General features: G+C 41.8%; 1 protein-coding gene across 1 annotated transcript in view; it reads right to left on the reverse strand.

Annotated features, from left to right (window-relative positions):
* CDC40 (cell division cycle 40) overlaps nt 1-9,553 on the reverse strand; it is a 37,447-nt gene extending 27,894 nt beyond the window's left edge. The window contains exons 1-2 of the mRNA XM_082299498.1: nt 9,358-9,553; nt 608-694 (exon numbers count right to left, since the gene is read on the reverse strand). Of these exons, the coding sequence (XP_082155624.1) occupies nt 608-694; nt 9,358-9,552 (282 nt within the window). The 5' untranslated portion in view covers nt 9,553. The remainder of the gene's footprint in view (nt 1-607; nt 695-9,357) is intronic.
* Between the last annotated feature and the right edge of the window lie 7,820 nt (nt 9,554-17,373).

Here is a 17,373-nt window from a genome sequence, read left to right on the forward strand (position 1 = left end):
ACAGCTATTTTTATCTTCAGATAGCCTATAGTAATAATAAAATGGAAAATGGTTCACATGGCACTAGGCAGTCTAAGTTCACTCTTAAATGGTTTTTCACTACACAAGTTTAGCATAGCTCAAGTTACTAAAATTCTTAATACTGATGTGAATAATTAAACTGAAAGTACTTTGATTTTAATGTTAAATCCTCCTCTTAAAAGTCTTGTATCTGCAAGTCTTACAAATGTTAATTCTGCTTTAATGAGCACAATGAGTAAATAGCAAAAATGTGAAAATAGTAGAGGACCACTTCAATGCAGTTCATGTTTAACTCAACATCTTTATAATGCTATTTTCCCAGCTTAGTTTTTAATTTCGTAGCTATAATTCTGATAAACACTTTAAGACTCTTCTTAGAAGAGCTTTATGCAGAATATGGAAATTCAGGCACTAAAAATACCAACCCACTTGTGTAGAATCTATTTTTTAGTTTGCCCAAACTATATTCCAAAATGCAGCAAGCATCCAAAGAAGTTGTCTTACAGGAAATGCACAGAAAATTTATAGAACCTCTGCCCTTTAAGCCAAAGCCATTTCTGCTCTAAAAACCAACATTGTTTCTTACCTCAGGTGCAAACATAGTTTCATAAGTGGGATTGTACTGAACTTCCTTGATAGCAGGATCAAGGTGGACTCCTGTTTCCACATCTTCCTGAAATAAAACAGGCATATTAATAACCCATTTTTCACACATAGATATTTAAATATATGACATAACCTTCTTTCAGTCCAAATCAGGGCTGTAGTTCAAGTTGACACTTTCAGCATTATGAAAGAGAAGAGCACCTCAGCCAAAGTTTCTATTTTTAAAAACTATTGATTGCAAAACCAATGTCAGGCAGTCACCAAGAAACTCATTTAAGACACGTGCAGATTTTTGCACATGAATAATTATTTCTTTTTTTTTCTTAAAGATTTCATGCACGCATTTTAAAAACAGCAGCAAGATTGAAGGAAAGCTTTTTCAGGATGTTTGAAAACCAGACTTGTAAAGACAAACTAATTAAAATGGTCAGGAATTTAATATAAAGGTATGAAAGCCAGAACTCTACAAAAGGCAGAAGGCAGAAATCACAAGTAACTGCTCTAAAAGTCAGTTGCAAAAAAAAAAAAAAAAATTACCTATCAGCACAAACATTAAGTACAACAACGTTTTTCACAGAATCCAACAAACCCTTATTTCCAAAAGGTACGTTTTTACACTGAAAGGCATAAATATAATTCAGCTTTAGTACTTAAACACATTTGCAAGCCTGTTGTGACAAAAATTTAACTTGATAGATGAAGGGACAAGAAAGAGGGATTAACCAAAATAATAACTTCAAGGAACTCATAGGGAAAAATTCAGAAGGGAACATGCAGATGAAACAGAAGACAGAGAAGAAAGAAAACAGCCGGTAAGGTAGCAGTGCCCAAAAAGACCTGGCTTCAGAGCTTTATGAAGGCTCTTCCACATCAACAGAACCTCTCCCCTCATCAAGACCTCAGTTAATGAAGGAGAATGTTACTTTGAAGAATTATTACTGTCATTGCTTCCTGTATCTTATTCTAGAAAAACAGCAATTGAAGAGGACACACAATGTGCTAGTATATTGACAAAACCCCTAATAATCATACTGAAAAAGCTATCTTAGCATCATTGCTTAATCAGTGCTTACCTACAACAGGATACAAAAGCATTTGCGACTCACAGAAAGTGGCACAACAGAGAATCAAACTTTAGCAGTTGCTTTATTAATAGAAAATTACCTCAAACAGACTCAATCTTGCTTTGTATTACAGTATCTTGAAAGCAAAATGGCACACTCAACTTGTTTAATATGTTAGCTAGTTCTTGGCCTGACCTCATTTTGCTTATCACACGACCTTTCCAATTCACTGGGCTTGGATGACAACAGCCATCCGTACGTTCACAGCCCTGACTTTCACACACCATGAACTTGTCTGGAAACAGCCCAGCAGGCCTAATCCAGTCATTCAGCAAAAAACCCACACATCCCCAGTTAGAAGAGGAGCATATCAAAATCACTTCCTAACCTGTGCTACCTGCAAACTTACACTTCCTTTCACAGCTCCATGATGTGAGGACATTTTCCACAGACAACTTTTTCAAGTCACATCATACAGCTTACTCTTCCAGTTACACCGCACATCTCATCCACAAAACTCAAAATTTGAGAAAATAACAACTAATGTAATTGATAACGCAAAATTTATCTGATCAATGGTTAGTGACATTTATACAGTGACCAGTTTACTTGAGATTAAGACAGTTTTTTTCTTGCTCCTTAATCTGAAAAAGCAAAAAAATCCACTTTTGCAAAAATGCCAAGAATTTTTCACTTCTGCTATTTTTCTTCCTCTTTTCTTCCTGTTAAGGTCTATTATATGCTGCTTGGTAATTGAGAAAAGAAACAGATTGTGCCATGAAAGCCGATCCTCTGCTGGAGGATTATAGCAATTCTGTTTCTACTTCACTGCTGGTGGAACAGTGCTGAGTCACTTGAAAGCCACACAGTATGTTCACTCCTAGACCACCACAGGCACGTTCTTTCTGTGTGAAAACCACCGAGCCTTGAAATTGAAGCACATGTTATATTTAACAGAGCTACGCTCCTCAGGACCTGCGTATTCACTCAGAACCAGTCTTATTCACGTTTTCATATATTAGGGTATCAAATAACAATCTCATGCTGCTGAAGCACATAATGGTTATCTTTTCATTACGTCACTTTGCTTTAAACTATATAATAATTTGAACATGGTCCAACTACCCACTTTACTTTATCAGTATTTTTAAAAGATGAAATCTTGATAGGAATATAAAGTACTGACACAACATATTGCCGAATGTTAGTCTACAGCAAGAGTTGAAATTGCAAGAGACAAATTATCCTCTGGTCAACATCTGGTAAGTGCCATTTTGTACAGCATTATGAGACTCTAGTAGGTGGCAGAAACATTAAAAATATTAACTTAGCCCATCATTCATTTCACCAACTTCCAAGCTATCTGCATTGGGGTGCTTTGGCTGTGGTTTTTCTTTTTTTTTTTTTTTTTCCTGGATGAGAGGAAAGAACTCATCAGCAACCTCTGCACAAGGTGAAAATCTCTGGGTACAACTCCATGCATTGAAGACCATTTCAGCAGAGCTCATCTTTTTAGGACCCCGAAAGCAAGAAAAGTTAATACAGGTCTCACAACTGTCCCTTTATGCTGGCAACAGCCGTAACTGCATGCATTCTAGATGCATTAGCCATAGCTCCAGCTAGCAGGGAAGGGATCAGAGGAGCAGCTGTCTGGCAGAGCTGTGACTGAGATAAGGTAATCTAAGAGATCTCCTCTCTGCTGTGCTGTAGCTTTTCCTTTGGTCACAGGAATGTCTTGATTTATCTAAAAGCCTAAGGTGAGCGATTCATCATGTAGCTTATGTGCCAAGTGTGACACAAGTGGCTCTGTGGGATGGGATATGATCAGTAGTTAAGCTGAAAGACGAGGGCATCTGCAATTTCAGTGAAGGTCTAAGTATTACCCTAAATTACTTCTACTCTCAAAGGCACAGGAATCATAAAAAGAGGGGTCAAAAAGCTCTCAAACAGATACAGTGTTCCTCCAGAGAAAAAGTTCAGATGTATGACTGGCAGAGAAGCAGCTGGTGTTTGCTGCAACTCAGAAATTGTATTAATATGGGCTTTATGGCATGCTGTAATACCATCAAAGGCTGTACACCCATACAACCTGGAACCGAAGAATTAAGATTCTAGGAAGTTATGTTTTACTGAATACATCTCTCTTGAAAAACATAATAGAAAGAAGCTGCAAACTTAGCTCTGTGTCACCTCTCTGCTTTTCTCAGCACCAGTAACAAGCACCCAACTGAAATACAGTGGCCACACTGGGCACCACACATCAGGTAAGACACATGCTACTGAAAAGGGTCCAAAAGAAAAACAATAATGATCAAAGGCCTAAGAAAATATGACCTGTATAGAAAAAGTGAGCAACCTAATTCAGCATAGGAAGAGATTCAGATTTTACAACTTTGCAGAAATAAGGACAACCAAAAACTGAAAATGCTCACTCCATAGATCCACTGAAGTTTGATAGGTTAAATGAGTGTCTGTCCAGAGAGATGCAAGAATCACTGCTGATACAAGGCAAAAAGAGGCAGATTTTTCTGTAATTTTTCACCAAACTACTTACTGTGTTGGTTGTGTTGCTTTGGCTTTTTTTAATAGATGTGGTGTCTACTTACTTGCAATATCAGGTTGCTTTACAGTTCAGAGATTATTTGCAGAGGTAAAAAAATTCTTTTGATAGTTAAACGCTGTCCTTTTGCACCTTTTGTTTAACAAAACATGATCACACTGTTATAGGGGAACGGCACTCAGAGCTGTCCTCTGGAGTATTAGCACTGCCTAAGGAATCTATCTTGAGACAGAAAGAAGCTTTTGATGCTAAGTGTAGACAAGGAGGCGCTTCATTATAACTCTCCAGAGACCACCGAACATCGGGTTCCTTCCAAGGCATGCTCCTTCAGTCCTACCATAAAGTTTGGCCACTTTAAAGCATAAGAAAGAGGACAGGAAATAGAAGGGATTTTAGACTACAGATACAGTAAATCAGATTAACTTTCCTCCTTAACGGGTTCCTTAAACATGCCACAGTCCTCTTTTGCTTCAAAAAAACTCCTACCCATATGCCATAAAACAATAGTGTTACTTTCTATGAAAATTACTTGATTTATAGAATAAAAAATAGTTCAATAATACAAAAATTATATTAAAAAAGCTTGCTAAAAGATTCTTTATGTGCATGCAAGACAAAAACATTTCTTTAATTAAACAGAGGCAAAATGCCTGTAACAGGCAACAAAGCAAAGCCTTAAATAAAAAGACCAAGGTGCAGCATGTACTGCAACACTGGATGGCAATTCCACTCCTTAGAAAGAATATAATCTGTCTTATGTTTTCCAGCTTCATCTCAAGCAGGCAGCGAGTTTTGATGTCTATATGTTGGGTGTTCTTCTTTTTTTTTCCTGGACATTTCAGATAATAAACCTACAACATTCCATTTCCCCAGGTAAATTCATTACTAGTTAGTCAAATAGCTAAAAATGCCAGGCTGCTTTGCTTAACTTTTAATTAGTTTTAATTATCAATCACATTAAAATGTGGTAAATTAAGACCGCATCCCATGAGCCACTGAGACTTAAGCAGTTTGTCACTTATCAATTCCTTCCTAAACCACTTGAGCTGTCAAATGCACATTATCTCATTCTAAAGATTTACAAATCTATTACCAAGAGATAAATAGCATTTTCAGTGAAGCTCCAACATTAAGACATGGCTGTTATAAGCTTCTACTCCTTCTACCCATTCAGGCACTCCTAACAGTAAGTGACCGCCTCACTAACTTCAACAGAATAAAAATAAACCAGCAAGAAAAGCACATGCTAAATGGTTTTGTTGAACTAGGCTAGATTCCCAGGATCTTGCAGGATGACAAGTTCTAAATACCTACTCATCTACATTTTGTGTCAAAGAAAGCTGGAAAACCCACCACGTCAAAAAAGACAAACATTCCTAACAAGTAACACCTTCCAAGTCTACAATTGTTCAGTCACTGCTACAGAATTGTCACATGCCACCTTGTATCTTCTCTCCACAACCGGCAGGATTAGGTTTTAAAAAACATTAAGAAGTGCAACTGAAGTCTATTTCTTCCCCTTACGTAAAACTTTTTCTGGAAACCTGCATAGTGCCAAAGGTAAACTGACACATACAACCCCTTCTCACATTAAAGGCAACACAGATCCTCCAGCTCCTGTACTGGGCTGGGCCAGCGTAGTTATTTCAACCCAGTTAAATGTCCTCTCTTCAAGACCACTGAAGGACACACTATAGAGAAGTAGCATAAAATCTGCTCTGATCTGAGTCTTACCCTGGACAGAGATCAAACAATAAATGTTCTCTCAAAGGCAAAGCTTATAGCTGCAACACTTCCTGTGGAGTGAGTTCTTCACAGAAAGTGTAATTTCCTGATTTTCCTTCTACATTTATAATTCAAAAGCGAAGGTAAAACTCTGTCAGCAATGTTAGGGTGATATTTTCAAAGAAGAAAAAATTTAGGAAAATTAACTATAACTGGGTTTGACAATGACCTGGTTGTGGGCAACTGGGCTCCCTTCCCTTGCTTGAACTGCCTCTATTTACAACAATGTCATGCTTACCTACTACTTGATGATGTATTTGGAGAAAGAAAATATCTTGATTAACCTATCCACTTTTCCTACAAAAGAAAACATCAGCCTTATGAAAACTTGGCACCTAGGAGAGAGTAAGGGCAGGGCAAGCATATTTGATGATACTTCTGCACTCTCCCAACAGCCAATAATTTTCAGGTCTTGATGAGACTTGAGGAAATCTGTGTATTTCTTGACACCTCATCCTTCAATGGATCTCTTCCAAGTACTTGTCCCGATTCTCCTTGTAACAATGCAAAATTCTTCAACATGCAGTATTTCTTGGCATGACAATAACCCCTACTACACCTTGCATGAAGAGCTGCATCCTTTTATTTGCTTTGAACCTAACTCCTACTAGACAGCTTATAGTTGTTGTACTGGAAGAGACAGAGAGTACTTAACTCCCTCTCTGTGCCATTTAATGATTTTGTGCACCTCAGCCATCTCCTTTGGCCTTCTCAATACTTCCTCATACAGAAGCGGAACCCTTCTTCAGCCCTGCTGTCCCTCTCTGAATGTCCTGCAGTTACAACTTATCCTTTTCTCCATTAAGGGACCAGAAGCACTAACTTTCATCCTCTGTTGTCTTCCCTCAGGTGATTTTAGTGGTGCTAAAAACAGTAACAGAAACACGCAACTTTCATCCAGTGGGCTTTCCAATTCAGAATGAGAGTAGAAGTATTACTGGACTGGAGTCACCAATAATTATAGCTGTTATCTATTATGAGTAATTTAACTTCAAGATCAGCAATAGGCCTATTTCAACAAGCAGACTGTAAGAAGAGGGTCTAAAAAAAGCCATCCCCTCAAACTTTTAAAATGGTTACAAACCATTAGTACAGCTTTCAATTTCAGAATAATTATTTTCACAGAAATGTGATTTTATATAACTATGATGTACTTTGAAACAAGGACTCAGCGGATTTCTATAGAAAGATGAAATACATATTGGAGTAACATCTTAGGGCTGTATTTGATATGCACACTTCAGTAGCCCAAATGCTGTCAGCTGAATGTGCTAACAATGATGCCTGCATTGAGAGATTGAGGACCCATTCCTCTTTAAAGTGTACATAAGTCTAAGGTCTACGCCAGTTAACAGGCCAATATTCTGAACCAGAAACAGGTACAACAGTTAGAATGCAGAATACCAACCATTTCAGATTTGCATTCTCAACTGCCAAAAATGCAAGCTGTCATTTATATTTATTGTATGACCAACCCTTCTAACCACCATCCTTTCCTACCCATTCTGGTCCTTTGTACAATAAACATCTATGCACTTAAGAGTACTTGATCCTTATTCACATCAAAACAACATTTGCACAAGTGAAGTGATATTAATGAACTGTAACTTTGCTTTCCTAATTACTCAGCTTCCTGTTTTCCAGGCTTGTACTTAGAGAAGACTTGTGATTTACACTCAAAACATCATGTCTTTTACAGTTGTTCAGTAAGGGCTTTCTAATTTTAAAGAATCAGGGTAAATGCCTGAGGGGTGTCTGGCAAGCTTCCACTGCTGACCAGTGGGACACTACCATTTTTAGCCATGGAAGGTGTTGAGAACATGCAGCATATGAGACCTGCAGTTATTTCTTGAACACTAAAAGTCCAAAAAGAAAGCCTGATCTAGTTCTACAAAGAAATGACCTGTTGCTCCTCAGAGTAGGTTGTGGTGCTAAAAGAAGCTCCAGTATGCTGTGTTCTGAAAGCCTCAGCTTGAAGTTGTTGCTCTTTTCAGTTATATGTACCTCATCTGTGTTCTCAAATGAAAGTTATAGACAACATTATAATCAAACATATTGATACTGAGAAGCCTCACACTCTTTTCATCTTAGTTAGCATCGTGTCTGAGGCAGAGGCAGTCCTAGATGTGGACAGCCCTCCCAGGGGACAGCCCGGCAAACAGCTTTGAACTGAACGTGCTGTTGACACCTAACTCTTTTCTCCAGCCGCTTGTTTCTGCACTGGCACTGAAGATTTATCTGCACCAGCACAGCATTTGTGCAAACCAGATCAAGGAACGCATCCAAGGACAAATAACTTCACCAGAGTTCTATTTTTTCAAACTTCAGATCAGCTCCCTGATGTCAGTCCCTAAGCAACTAAATAAACCTTTGTGCTGGTGTGGCAAAAGGAAAACTTGTTGTTACAGGCCTCAGAGTGGTGGAAAGCACATCCAGTGCTACTTGTCACTTATCATTAACACTCAGGAAATATTATATTTAATTAGTTAATTAGCGTTTCTTTTGAAACCTGCACAAGACAGTCTGCTGGCTGCTGCAACTGAAGAAGCCAGATTTCTAAGCCTCTAAGAGATAAACAAATGCAGTCACTACATAAAACATCTACACAAAAATATGATAAATTGTGATAGAATATGAATCAACTAGTGACAACAAAGTGAAAGAGTCCATCCACGTCTTGGTCACAAGGCAAGAAACTTTTCTGAGCAAGTGGCAGCAGGACAGTAACAGTGACAGTTATCACAGCAAGATGCCTGCTTTTGATTAGAAATTTGTTGCCTGTACAAAAAATCCCAAAGCTAAACCAGCACCCTCCCCCCTCCCTTTCTGGTATCACAAAAGCGAGCCAATGTGATAATGAACTTAGAAAATAAAGGTTCCCCAAGCAATAAAGAAATTGAAACACCAATCAGTTTTCAAGCTACCCTTAAGAACAGGATTCAGTCACCCTGTCAAGTATCGACTTCACCCCACCACCCGGGAAAACCACACAGGAAAACACTTTACACAGGGAACAGCAAACAAGTATCTAAGGAACTACAATCAAGGCACGCTCTAAGATAGAGCTAACACTCTTTAATAAACTTAACCCCCGCAGCTGGAATCCACGGGAGCTCCCCAACACACACCCTCCCCCTCCACAGCTCCGACCCCCACACCCCAAGGCAAGGTAGCGCAGGTGGCCCTGCCGCCACCACGCCCTTTCCGCCCCGCTTCCCCAGCCTGGGGCTGCTCCAGGGCTGTCCCAGCACTGTGCCGAGGCCGGCGGTGCGGACACAACGCGGGGCAGGCAGGCGGCCCGGGCCCTGGAGGGATGCCTACCTTCACGGCTACTTCCGGGGCCGCATCGACGGGCAGAGCCGGGGGCGCGGCGGGTGGCGCCCGGAGGTGCAGCACGGCATCGCGGCTGGCGAGCACTGCGGCGGAGCACTGGGAGCTGCCCTCGGTCTCGGGCTCCGAGTCAGGCTCCGAGTCGGAGCCGCCGTAGGAGGCGAGCGCGGCGATCGCCGCCGACATCTTGACGCGAGGGATGACGGGACGGGCAGGTCCTGGCAGCTCCGCCGGGGCTCGAGTGGTCCCTTCCCCCGCAGAACGAGCAGCGTAGGGCTGCCTCTTAAAATTGTTGCTCGTTAAAAGAGAAAACGCACTCTAAAGGATAAATTATGGTCTGTTGCTGGATATAAAGGCGTTTGAGGCGGGATCATCCCCCTTGGCTGTTGATGGTGCTTAACCTTTCAGGACTCTCCAGCAGGACTACAAGCTCCAGCATGCAACGCGGCACCGTGCTTGGAAATTCCCCCCCCCGCCCTCGCCTGTGCTTTGCGTGGCGGTAAGAGAAAATATTTAACAGCCTGGGGAGAGGTCCCAGCCGCCCACTTCTTCCCGCACACGAAGCGTCTTCGCCATCTTTTCGACAGAGGCCAGCGGAGCGGGGAACCTGTCCCGCAGGGCACTCTGTTGTCACCCTCGAGCTCCCAACGCCCCGCCGCCGCGCCGTGCCGCGGTAGCCCCGCCCCCTCACGCTGATTGGCAGTCGGCACAGCCGGCTTCGGCAACGTCACAGCGGCGGGGCCCCGCCCCGCCGGCGCCGGGGAGAGGGAGCCCGGCGGGCCGGACTGTACCACCTGCCCGCCCGCGGGGTGGGGGGCGGCGGCGCATGGACCAGCCCGAGCATCGGGCGGTGGTGGGGGGGCGGCCGGGTTCGGCCGCCGGGTAAACAGCGCTTCCCCCCGCTGCCTCCCGCCCGGCTCGGCGCGCCGGGAGAGGCCCCGCCCCCCGCGCGCGCACACACGCGCACACACACAGAGACACGCGCGCGCTGCCCGGTGTCTATTGTGAAGCCGCCGGGGACGCTCCGCGCCCGCCGCCGCCCCCCGAAACACGGAGCCGCCAGCTGGGAATGGCCGGCGCCGCCTGAACTTCCAGCGCCCCGGCGGCCACGGAGGGAGGGGCTGAGGCTAAGGGCGAGCGGCGTGAAGGTGCGCGGCGAGGGCAGGCGAGTAAGTGCCCCCCACTCCCGTACCTTCCTTCCCTCGCGATCCCCGGGGCGGGCGGGAGGAACCAGCCCCCGCTCCCTATCGCCCGCGGGGCTGCGGGACGCGCCTGCCCCACAAAGGGACCGGCGCTCGCCAGGTGTTGGTCCCCTCCCCTTTGTCCGCGCCCGCGAGGGGGGCGGCGGCGGGAGGGAGGGAGGGATGGAGGGAAGCACGCCGCGGAGCCGTTTTCCCCCGTCTCCCCGTCGCCCCCGCGGGTAGAGGCGTGAGGGGGGCGTGTTGCGAGGCGGAGGAGGGGAGGGGGCCGCACTTGTGCCGGAGCACGGCGCTTCCCTCTCCTTCTCCCTCTCCCGGCCGCCCCGTGTGCCCGCGGCCGGCGCGGCGGCGGGATCGGCCGGCGGGGAAGGTGCGGCGGAGCGGGGCCGGGGTCAGCGCGCGGGCGGGCGGGGGGCGGCGGGGTGACGTCACCGCCGCCAGGTGCGGGGAGAGGCGCCCCCTCCCCTGCCCGCCGCGGGGACCGGGGCTGGCGAGGGCAGAGGTGCGGACTGGCGGCGGGATTGACGGTCGGAGCGCAGGGGGATTCGGTCCGATTCCAGGGCAGTGCTGCCCGCTGGAACACTGCTACCATTGTTAGGAAGGCTTGGAGATCGCGGGGGATGGCCGGGAGCGAGGAGAAGCACGTAGGTTCCAACTTCTCCCAGCCCGCTCCCGAACGCCTTCCTGCGCGCCCGCCGCGCCCGCGGACAGGATAAATGCGAAGTACGGAGCGCTGGCCAAGGGCTGGCTGTAACGCCAGGTGCGTGCATTGCACGCGCTTGCACCTGGAGCGGTATAGTGCCATGACTTCCCTTCGAGCTGCATGTGCTTTCAGAATTAAAGTGAGCACACAGTGACATCTAATTGTGACACAGTGACATTTAATCTGATTAAATGCTCTAGTTTGAATTTTCCACCCTTTTCAGCAGTCACGGTTTGAAACATTTGTTTTCTTAGCTTGAGAAGGTATCACTTGGATTCATTTGCTTTTAAAAAAAGGATAGAATGAACGTAGAGGGCATACATAAAGCGTTGATGGCGTGGAGTGGAGCAAGGTGCTGCGTTTGGACCTGTTCTGTTAGACACAGGGGTGCTATGTCTTTGTACGATAGAATGAGGATTTTAAGTAAAAGTCCCACACATTTCAACACCAAGACCTTTTGTTTGCATCAACAACAGCTGAAATATGCTACACTGAACTAGCATTTCATATGGTAATGAGCTGACTTTTTCATCTTAAATCTATGGATGATGAATCCATAAGTAAGGAAAGCTATATGATGTTTCACATGAATCACTACTTATTAATATCAAAAGTGGTTCTACCACTGCAGTCAATTGGTTTACTGGCAGTAATTGTTAACTGATTCCATATGACTGCATTCCTTTTTCTCTTGGCATCCAGATTGTAGGTGTTGTCTAAAGCTGAAAGGTGTCCTTCCTGAAAAGTGAAACATTTCAAGGTCTTTTTGTGCAACCAGTCTGTGATATTCTATCGGGAGAACTGTGTTGAAAATCGTTAAAGTAGTTCTGCCTTGTTATCCTTGAATTTTAAATGTTTGATTCATAAAGCTTTGGTAGTTGGCTTAAGTATGTTCAGCTTTGTTGTGTCCAAGCATCAGCGTTTGCTTGCCAGTGAAATGTAATCATCTGGCATTCTAGATGCTTTCATTGTAGAACCTACGAAAATCACTTACAGGTTTAAATTAGCTGCCTTTCTGGTACCAGCAGTAGTAGATAAGCAAACACATGAGAAGGAATTCAGGGGAATACTGTCTCAAGATTCTTGTTGCTTAAACAGTAGCGAAGATTAATTTTCAGCAAGCAAGCCGATGCCACTTCTGGGTATGAAAAACTGACTTGACTATGCTCTAAAAGTGTAGATGGCTAATATACACCATTATCTAAAATCTGGTTTTTCAAAAAAGCTGAGGAGTTGCTGCTGGTCATTTGTGTTGACCTAATATACTAGCTCATCCTGATTATTAACTGTATATTTGTAATTTCAAGAAGGTGTTGATCGGTGTAAAACAAACTGAAAGAATGATACAGCTTTTCTAAAATGCTCTGCTGATTAATTACTGTGTGCTGTATGTTCTCTTTTAACTGAGTTCCACAAAATGTGTTATGTTACGCATTGGATACTGCTGGTTCTGACGGCAGACTGAAGTAGTGGGTGGAAGGTGGTTTGGGTTGCTTGGCTTTGCTTTCCATCCAGCTTTTTCACTGCTGCTTTTCCTTGCAGTCATTTTGCTTCTCTTGCTTTAGTATTCCAAAGGAAGATAAAACTGTCTGCCTTTGTACAGTGCTTTTGCATATCAACAGGACCTCTTAACACCTGTTTGTTATTATAGTGGTAAATACTATACCAAGTATTACCATGTCTTTTCCCCTGGTGAAAGGAAAGATGAAGAAATATTAAAAAGTGGTTCCTTGAGCAGTAGAAGCCTGGCTTTCACCTTTTTTTCTTCTTTTCTTTGTATGTGGGTTTGTTTGGGGTTTTTTTTAAGTCTTGAGAGTGGTTGTAAGCTCTAATGGAATTTTTTTTGGTACAGTCTCATTCTTCTGTGGATCGTCTAATGTCCGAGAAGCTCTTAATGCATTCTGAATCCTTTCCCTTGGTTGGGACACTCACAGCATTTTGATTTCATGAACTTAGTGTTTTACAGGTATCTTTGGGAATTTTACACCTCTTGACAAATTTAGTTGGATTCAGTCAGCCAGTTTCCAAGTGGAGGAGCACCCATCAAACACTCCCCACCAACACCTCCTGTATGAGACTGATTTGCTTCACAATTTGGGGTATAATATATCAAATTTTAAGTCAACATTTCACAAATTTTCCTCCACATCAGTCTTTTTCTTCCCTATAGTTGATAACAAAATCTGTTTCCCTCTGCTTTTAATGTATTCTATCCTACTTTCTTTTCCCTTTACTTGCTCTTTCATAGTTCTTTATTTGTTGCTTTCCATGACAGATGTGCTTTATCTCACACCCTCTGTTTTTGGTTGGTTTTTCTTCCCCACAGAAAATGATACCTATAATTCTGCTTATTCTATATTTTCCCTATGTTTTTTAATACTCTTAAATTGCTTTCAGCCCGCTTGCATATACACTCACTTCTCATCAACCAAGATCTGTAAGTCTGCAGTTTGGAGGAAAGGGAAAAAAAATAAAAGCATGATACTTATCGGACAGAGGATTGAACTAAAATATGAAGGTCTATTGTCTGTGGGAGTTACAGCATTTGAAAGAAAATTAGGTTTTTTACCTTTGTTCATATGCTTTTGGCTGCTGAGGAAAGGTATCATGATGGAAGTCTTATCAGATTTCTCCTACTGCATTTGTATTGGGCCCTTTTATATGCACCTGCTTGTGTGTCTGATGCATCTCAGTGTACTCTAATTTAGCTGCTTGGAGAGTGAAGCATATTTTATAACTCCCGCTCTGCTATTTCTACCACCTTGGAGCCTCTGACTGCTGCAAGGGTGATAATACCTCTTTTCTAGTTTTTGTTTTTTTGGACTATGTCCCGGATTCTGAAAGATATAAAGGCGCCAGATTGCAAAAAAGAGTTCTCTGTTCCAGTACATCTGTGAATCAGTCTCTTTAAGTATTTTGGAAGGGATCTTGAGGTTGTCTGACACAGATTACATACTATATATTTCTTGTTTACAAGGTGTAGTTTCAAAGAAAGAATGATATGGGATAAGACTGGAGCAACTTAGACTATTGCACTTATTTCAAATGACTTTGCAAACTAAGTAATATTTGTTGCAGAGCCACCTCTTCCCTAGAGGATGGGAGCTGTGCAGCTTCTTTGAACTACTCAGCTGCATATGCAGTGCTGTGAACTGTGTCTTATAGCACAAGCTGAATGAGTACTGTGTCGGAAAGGCAGCAAAACTAATTATAGACTTCCAGGAATACACACTTAATTAGCATAATTACAAATTTATATTGGATTTCTTAATTCTCTGAATTTTTTTTAAAAATCTGTTAAAGGACAGAAAATGTCATCAAAAGTGTATGCATTTCTGAAAATACGTGCCTGGTTTTTTGGGAGAAGCTAGATTGACAGCTTGCTTATACTAGTCTGTTGGTGTAATAAATTACCTTATGCATTCAAAGAACTACAGAATAACAAACAAATATGGTTACATTTTAGCAAAGCACTTAACAAAGAGGAGAAATAATGGATAATTTTCACTGAGTTGATACCTTTTTGTTGGTTGACTTTTCAGTTAGATGCTATGGTTGCGACATGAATTTAGTCTTCTTACAACTGACTCCATGCAGAAGTAAAATATTATAAATGCCCTAGCAATATGACATTTAAAACTTATTAGAAAACAGGAATCTAAACTAAAGCTAGGTGTGTTTTTTGGCATACAATAAAAGGCATTAAATTCTGTTGAAGTGGGTTTTTTTTTTTGTAGCCAAGGCATTTGTACTGTCTTTCCCTCTTTTTTCCTGCTCTGTGGTAAGCTGTATTCATTTTCTGCAAGTATTAATAGAGTGTCTGTTCTCTATTTGTCTCTTGTTTTCACAAATTTGAAGAAAAAATTTGGTAGAAAATTGGTCAATCGATTTTAAATTACTGAAGGAGAGTTTCTGACAAATACTCTGCAAGTGATCTCGTAAAGTTTGTGTAGGTAACACATCTGGAAATTGTTGGATGCTCTTAATGAAAAAATATGCACCCATAATTCTCATGCTTTACAATCACAACTGCCTGTAGATAGACGTATGTGATGACGACAAAGACTGGTGGTAGACTCAGTAGTACTAACTGAAATTACTGATGTAGTTGGTACTGCTTCTGCAATGACAAATGTGCCTTGCTAATCTACCAGGGGTTTTGATTGCAATAGTGGCGTAGCAGATTAAATTTTAATAGAGTTCTAATTTGCATACACTTTTTAAAGGTGTAATTCAAGGTTCCTCACACCAGCCTATTAAATGAAAAAGCCATGATATGAGAAGCAAAATATTTTAATGGATCCCAAAAATCTCTGAGAGGAAATAACAGAAATATTAACTTGTAAGAGGTTTAATTTTTTCTCTTAAATATTAAACAGGAGCTGTCCAATATCTTTTATTAGTCATCTGTAGAATTTGATTAATAAAGTAGAATTATTTACTAAGGATTTAAAACTGTTTAATCAAATTCACAAATACTGGAAAGGTCACCTGAGAAGTCTAAGCAAGCTTTGTGAAAGGACAGCAGGATGACACGTAAAACTGCTTGTTGGTATATGCAAACCAGTGTGTTTTGGAAGCAGAAATAAGATTCCATTTATATGTCTAAAGAGTTTCTAAATTAACAGTATTAATATAACAAAAAATTTGAGCACTATTACAATTTGATAAGGTATTGTTGCCCAAATTGTAGCTATAATCAGAAGTGGGCAAAAAAACAGAGAAGGAACTACCATTGTATACAAATTCATTAATTCTTATCTGCTATTCAAAGGGCATTAACAACTGTCAATTAGTTTAAAAGAGATAAATGACAGTATTGTAAAGAGTTTGATACGGCAGATATGGCAGAGTTTTTCAAGGCAATGAAAAGATTGGAATTATTTACCCCAGGAAGTGAAAGACCAAAAAAGTGAGGAGTGGGCTGTAAAGTACATGTGAATTTATGCTCTCCAACAGCAGATGTAAAAGCAAAAAAAACTTCAATCAGTAAAAAGCAATTTATTGAAGCCATACATTTTTTGTGAGGAGAAGGGAATTGATACTTTTTCCCCGTGTCCACGAAATGTGGCTGTATTTTTCTTGATAAATGTGTGTATGTGTATATCTGTCATTCACTGTTAGACTAATTCTCTTGAACGCACAGAACCAGCTTAAACTCCTTGCTTTATTTGCTTCAACCCAATAATTTGAACTTTGTTCTTATCAGAGAAAACTGCTCAAATAAATTAATGTTCATTGCAGTGAGGCATTCTCAGTTTTCTGTAGCTGAAATAAATGTTGTAATTTCTGGGTTTTGTAGTAATTTTCTGGCTGTTTGATGTAATGAACTATTTTACACTAAGTGAAGCAGTCCAAAACAGAGGGATAATGAGTAAAACTCCTGCATTGATAGATCAAATATGGAAATGGCTTGTAGCATGGAGATAGGAAGTTTGAAAAATCATGAATGAAAATTGACGTATGAAGGGAAGTTTAGACCAGTCCAGCAAGCTTATGAGGACCCTTTTGGGGTATGGAGTCTTCTTTCAGACTAACTCTTTTGCTTGGTATCTGCAGTGCATAATAGATGCATAGGTTATAGAAAACTGAAAGAGTGATTGACACTAAGATACTTTACTGGTGGGGTTTATGCTAAATACTGCATTGAAGAGGCTTGTCCAGCAGCTCCCAGTTGCCACTTCTGATGTAATGGCTATGGAGTGGCCAAAGTCAGAGTTTTTAGATACATTTCTCATGACGCTGTTCATGGTTTGAGAGTCTTTTGCCTTCCAGGCATATTCAGGTTCACATAGATTGTCTGACAGATCAGCTGTACCAGATAAGTAGTTTTCTACAAAAAGTTCTCATTATCATAGAACAAAACAGCACCCTCCATAGTGATTTTGGAACAGTACTTAAAGTAATTAAAAAATATATATTTAGGAGAATTCACAAGTCATTTGTAACTTGATAATATGTGAGAACTTAAGTAGTTCAACCAGCTCTTGTAAAAGTGGCATGCAGAGTCAGCTCTCAGTAAAAAAAGGAAATGCTTAACTTGTTAAATCTTGTTCGGCCACTAGCCACTGAATGTGTGTGTGCAGAAATGCTTAGAGAGATCTT

The sequence above is a fragment of the Coloeus monedula genome, assembly GCF_965178545.1.
Source record: "Coloeus monedula genome assembly, chromosome: 2".
NCBI classification, from domain to species: domain Eukaryota; kingdom Metazoa; phylum Chordata; class Aves; order Passeriformes; family Corvidae; genus Coloeus; species Coloeus monedula.